Genomic DNA, 6,000 nt, shown 5'->3' with positions numbered 1-6,000 from the left:
GAAATAAAAAACCTAATCTCCCTCAGGAGACCCTTGCCCAGGAGACCGACTCCTCCGGGCACTTTTTTAAGACTGAGGTCTGGGTGGGGATAGAGGGGGGAGGAGCCAGCCACACTTAAATTTTCTTAAAGTGCCGACTCCTCCAGTACACCATACTATCCCACACGTGATGACTGCAGTGTCCCCTGCTATCCGAGGGAGAAATATCAATTGCAACACTTTGGCACAGATTTTATAAATATTTTTTATATGTTATACTCCTCTCCGGAAGCTTGTATAACCAGTAACGGATTCAATTAGCCATTGTTCAGACTGGCTAGAGGGAGGCGACAGGGCTGCCCACTATCCCCACTTTTATTTAATTTAGCACTTGATCCGCACCCTCTAGCAAAATACCTCATGGCAAGGATTACATTTCTGCTGGGTCGGAGGTGAAGGTATCTGCCTTCGCCGATGATCTTTTACTATACATCAGCAACTCTAAAAACGCTCTCCCCTAGACTACGAACGGTGCTAGATGTCTTCCATGACACCTCTGGTTTCTTAGTTAATTACCAGAAAACTGAGGCGATGGCCATTCACCGCGAGGCCCAACTTGGATGGGGAACCACTTTCCCTTTTAGATGGACCACTGAATATTTAACTTATCTTGGCCTGCGCTTCTCCAACAATATAGCAGATCTATATGATTTAAACTACTCACACTTCATCTCCCAAATGTTAGCTGATTTCCATAGAGCAGTGGTTCCCAACCCTGGTCCTCAAGTACCGCCAACAGTGCATGTTTTTCAGGTCTCCACACAGAATCACAAGTGCTATAATTAGCTCCACCTGTGGATCTTTTCAAATGTGCCTGAATAATGTGTGCACCTCCTGGGTGACCTGGAAAACGTGCACGGTTGGGGGTACTTGAGGACCACGGTTGGGAACCAATGCCATAGATGGAAACATCTTCCATTGTCATATATGGGGTAATGCAGCCTTTTCAAGATGGTCTCCTTTCCCCAGTCCAGATGCGCCCCTTCTTGTTGAAAGATCAGGATATTTTAATCAATAGAGCTCTCACCAAATTTTTATGGGCTGGAAAACGACCTCGAATTTCCCAATTGAAATCACACACTCACAATCCTACTAATAAAGTCTGCGTCCAAATTTTGAGGACAGAATTAAAATGAGCAGCACTCGGGCCAGCTTTCCAGATAACAACTTGTGCCTTAAAGGTCATTCGAGAGGACTGCCACATTTCGTTATTGATATTGCAGATGAACCAAGTATCTCAGTGTGTATTATGCACAACATCCTTCATGAGCAACTGGCTTCAGGTGCTTGACACCGATGGGGTACATTTACCAAGATAGGAGTTCCATAGAAGATGCCTATAGCATCCAATCAGATTGCACCTTCTAGAAAATAACAGATCTTCAGTAGAATTTTGTTACCTTATTTGTTGAATCACCCTTGTACAAAAAGAGTTCAATTTAATTAGGGGCGAGGTTAGCCATGTTCCATTTGAAACAGCACAGTCTTTCTTCTTGCACCCTCAAATAGGTTAGTAGGAAAATCAGTGCTATACTGTGCATAGTACTGTAATAGTCGTGGTTTGCCTTCCTTGACAGCCATACATTTTAGCATGAAACACTTTCAGTCATGTCATACAGGTGGGAGGAGCCATTTTTTCCTTTAGTGCACAGTGACTATGAGGGGCAGGGCTTAAAGTGAGGGGAAACGGGGTGGAACTGAGTTCCACCACCTCAAATGGTGAGGTGGAACATTTTAACCTCCACATTGGCCCTGCACAGTAAATCTCACAGCAGAGCATTCTAGTTTGCAGGGGGATGCCAAATACCCTACCACTGGCCCTGTCTTTGCCTAATGGGGGGATTTAATTAGGTGGGATAGAGAAATGAGTTCTCCCACCTCTGCATGACCACTTTATGCCCTGATGAGGGGTATTCGATCCAGGGTCCCGATTGTCAGTACATTCCGAAAGTCAGGACCCTGGCCCCTTTTAAACCACTTGCCAGCGAAAAATGTCTGCATAAACGGCCATGGATTGTCGCGATACGGCCGTTATCTCGACAATCCACAGCTGTTCTCAGCAAAACGGGCCCGTCAGCTTTTAAAGTCGGGTCCGTTCTGACGAGATACCTCTTCAATGCTGTCTTTCCCAACGGCATTGAATAGGCACCCCCTGCTATTTCCCCTGTCGGAAATAACGAAAGGGATTGAATACCCCCCTATATCTTGAATGAACTCAGGGAACAAAAAAACTAAAAACTAATTGAAGAATATAAACAGGCAACACAAATCCTAAGGTATTGTATTTTAACATTGTCCTTACAAGCCAACACGTTACCTGTGTGCCTAAAATGACACAATAAAATAGGATTATGCTGTATATGTATAAGAAAGTCACTTTCCAATGCAGAAATCAGAAAATATAATATCCAGAATGTCCTCTGCTCCCACTCTGCCTGTGATGAAGCCAAGTTGTCTCTGTGCAATCCGTAGTTCCTCTGCAGCCAGAACCAAATCCTGCTGCCGATACACATTGTAATTCCCCAGGGCATTTAGACATGCAGTAAGGTGAAGTCTGTGGCGAGTTTGTGTGATTGTAGGTGCGCCCAGAAGAGGATCTCCACAGCTGAGGATAAATTGAAAACAAACCTTGCAATGTTAAATCCCAAGAAAATAAACACATTTATAGCATACTGTACCAGCTATACAAAGTTGTGAACAATACAAGATTGTATACTATAATAACTCAGTAACAGAATATAAAGAAAAAAAAGAAAAAGAAAAAACAATATTTACACCATGAACAATCAAGTCTTTTTTGTCATGGGGTATCGCATGCATCCTATTTTTAAATGTAAAATCCACAGCTCTGTTTAAATTATTTATTGGTTAAAAGACTTAAAGCACTGGTGTAAATATAATGATATATCGCTGCGCTCGCCACACTTCGGGTTGGCGTTCATCGTGGGGTGGCGTTAACGATGGGGGGGCATTTTGCATACAAATTACCCATCAGGGTGGGTATACAATCAAAAACCGGATCCATTCTGCCATTTAACATTGTTCCCTATGTAAAATCGGGTCCATCGCATCGGTCGCATTGTATGCCATTATAATGGCATACAATGGACCCGATTTCACATAGGAATTTAACATTGAATACAATGCATTCAATGTTAAATCGCGTCGGTCGCATCGCATACCTTATTTATTGGTTAAAAGACTTAAAGCACTGGTGTAAATATAATGATATATCGATTCTGTGCCTCTGCATTGTCTCTATGAAACATCTGCATGCCAAACTAAAATGTACCACAAAAACCATATAAGAGGAGCATCTATCTTACATGTCTTCCAACTTGTTTCTGAGGATTCTCAAGAATTCGCTGACTCCTTCTTCCGTCTGGCAGGACAGAAGACACGTTGGTGGCAGCTCTGGCTCTTGGCATACCTTCTGCATGGTAATAAAAGCCTCTGGAGTCAGCAGGTCTATTTTGTTCATTACCACAATAACACTCCTTGGAGTATGCCCTTGCATGCCGGAGAACAGATTCTGCAGGTGGGTGAGCAGAGACTCCGGAGACAGTAAATTGTGACTGAGGTCTATTACTGCTATTAAAATGTCTGCTTCCTCAACCCTACAGAAAAAGAAGAGAAAAATAATTTGATTATCAAGAGCACTGCTTAACATGTTCTGATTTAATGTTATATATTATTGTTGCGGCTATATTTAATAACTGGGAAAGCTGTTGGAGCGCAAAGAGTACAATAGGTTGGATTCAAAGACACAATCATCAACTGAAACATTCTTGTACTACTTATTAATTCCTTACCCACCTGCTGTTTAACTTTGCACATTTCTAAAGTGCTTAAGTGCAACATTTTGATGTACTTCATTTAAAAAATATATATAATTGGTGACTGTACAGTCGCCCCATGCACATATATGGGGCGACTGTACGCGACTGTATATTGCTAATTATATTATGAATAATACATCATTCAGATCTAGTGAGTACATTCAGTATCATTAAAGATGCATGCTCCCGCAGGTTGTAAACCCCACCCCCCTTGCCCCCGCCCCTCCGTGTTGTCTGTGCTGCATGCACAAAGATGACTATCATCATAGCACGCTAGCAGCATTAACAATATCAGTCATTGTGTAGGCGCTATATAGTTCGCCTGAGAGCTTCGATGATAATATTAACTTTATTGCTCACAGAGCGAATGGTCTGATGTGTATGGGGCTTATACAGAGAGTGAGACGGCTTTGAGTGCAGCAAAGCACCAAACTATTTGACATGGTTTCAGTGCAGTCTATATCCCACAAAATCACTAAAAAAAGAACACGTCGTCACTATGCAAAAGCAAAAATTCTGTATTGCAATAGCCTGGGTGACCAATAACAGAAATGTATATATATGGTATGCCTGCGCTACATAATGCCTCTTGCGTGACTTGGCACTAAGCATGCTCAGAAAAGTAGTGCATGCAAGTGCATCTACAGTATGCAGAGTTGTAACCATTATGACCGAAACAGAACTGCAGCGTGCTTTATTTTCATGAAGGCAAACTTCAGTAGTAGCGTTCACTCAAATGCAGGACACGTTAAACTGCAAAACTTGCAACTGCTTCATTTTGGAGGTCTCTTGGATGTATTTTATTTTAGAAACCAGGGATTTGTTTTTGCGTGAATGTTTTTTTTTTTTCCAGTCATCTTATTTACAACTCCATGAATCTAAACACAAATTATGAACCCCATGATCTAAACACAAAAGTACTACAAGCTAGAAAATGTTTACTATTGTTGAAAGGTAATAACCCAAAAAGGTATACAAGTTTTTCAAAAGGTAAATAAAAGGTACCACACTAATTCCCCAATTTCTAATGCAGTGAGACAATGCTATTTATATAAAAGCTTTTATATTTTATGCACAGGAGAGGTTTCAGATGGCTTATCTGTAGAAGGTAAAGGCACAGTGCCAAAAACTAGCACGGAGATCATATAGGATCAAAACAACAGGAAGTTCACTCTATGACAATCTGTCCTGTAATCCATGCAGTTCAATGCCTATGTGTACAGTAAAATGCACATTTATATCAGACTAGCATAAGTACCTTTTTGTTTTGAAAAAAAAAAAAAAAACATCTACTATTTACAGTCTTCTTGAAATAGATCTCATTGTAATTGTATAGCTACTTTGTAAAATGTGCATCATTAACTATATCACACACTACACTAGGGGGTTATTCTGGTCTGTTCGCAAGGACCGTACGTTCGCACGGAGACCAATGTTTTGCGTATGCACAGCCGCATTTCTGCGCACGTGCATATGCCGCGTGCGTGCGGCCACGGCAAACAGACTGTTCGCTGGGTGCGCGCACCCAAGGCTGTGGCAGATAGTCGTGCCCATGGGAACGCCCAGTATTTCATGGGCGTTCCCAGGGAAATCACCGGATGTCAGCTGCCCGCCCGCTTCCTTCTGAATGCCCACGCACATCTAAGGTCACCTTAGATGTGCGTGTGCCTTCCACCAGGTTGTAAAACCAGAAGAATTCACAATTAGAAAGATTTAGAATGTTGACAAGTATTGGGTGGTATCAGTCGCACAGGATATTGCTGCATGCAGTATAAATCTAGTCCGGCGATAGCAACACGCGGATCCATACATCGCCAGGGGACATAGAAATGAAGCACAGATCGCTCCGTGTGTAAGTGATCTTGCCAGATCACTTACAAATAGGGCTGTAATTGCCCCATGTGTATGTCCTATTTTAGAGACACAGTGCGTTATCACAGGACATTTAATTAGACAGGACTATTAGACAAGAGAGATTTGTCTTTGGAGTCGTACACCAAAAGAAAATAGAACATATAGCTTTTATTGACAATTTAGAAAAATTGTCTGGAAAATAAACATAGTGGGATTTAAACTAGATGCAACGTGATCTGAACTTAAAAAAATTAAATCGGATGCGATA

The 6,000-nt window shown here is 41.8% G+C and overlaps 1 protein-coding gene across 3 annotated transcripts in view; it reads right to left on the bottom strand.

The window, feature by feature from the left end:
• Nucleotides 1-2,293: 2,293 nt before the first annotated feature.
• The window catches only part of GTPBP3 (GTP binding protein 3, mitochondrial), a 91,051-nt gene continuing 87,344 nt past the window's right edge, over nt 2,294-6,000 (bottom strand). For all 3 annotated transcript variants that reach the window (XM_083180190.1, XM_083180186.1, XM_083180182.1), the window contains exons 9-10: nt 3,366-3,656; nt 2,294-2,644 (exon numbers count right to left, since the gene is read on the bottom strand). In XM_083180190.1, coding sequence (XP_083036316.1) covers nt 2,413-2,644; nt 3,366-3,656 — 523 coding nt within the window. In that variant the 3' untranslated portion in view covers nt 2,294-2,412. The remainder of the gene's footprint in view (nt 2,645-3,365; nt 3,657-6,000) is intronic.

The sequence above is a fragment of the Crinia signifera genome, chromosome 1 (assembly GCF_055691185.1).
Source record: "Crinia signifera chromosome 1, ASM5569118v1, whole genome shotgun sequence".
Lineage (NCBI taxonomy): Eukaryota > Metazoa > Chordata > Amphibia > Anura > Myobatrachidae > Crinia > Crinia signifera.
Note: the sequence above shows the minus strand (reverse complement) of the source record. Positions and strands in the feature narration are given on the sequence as shown.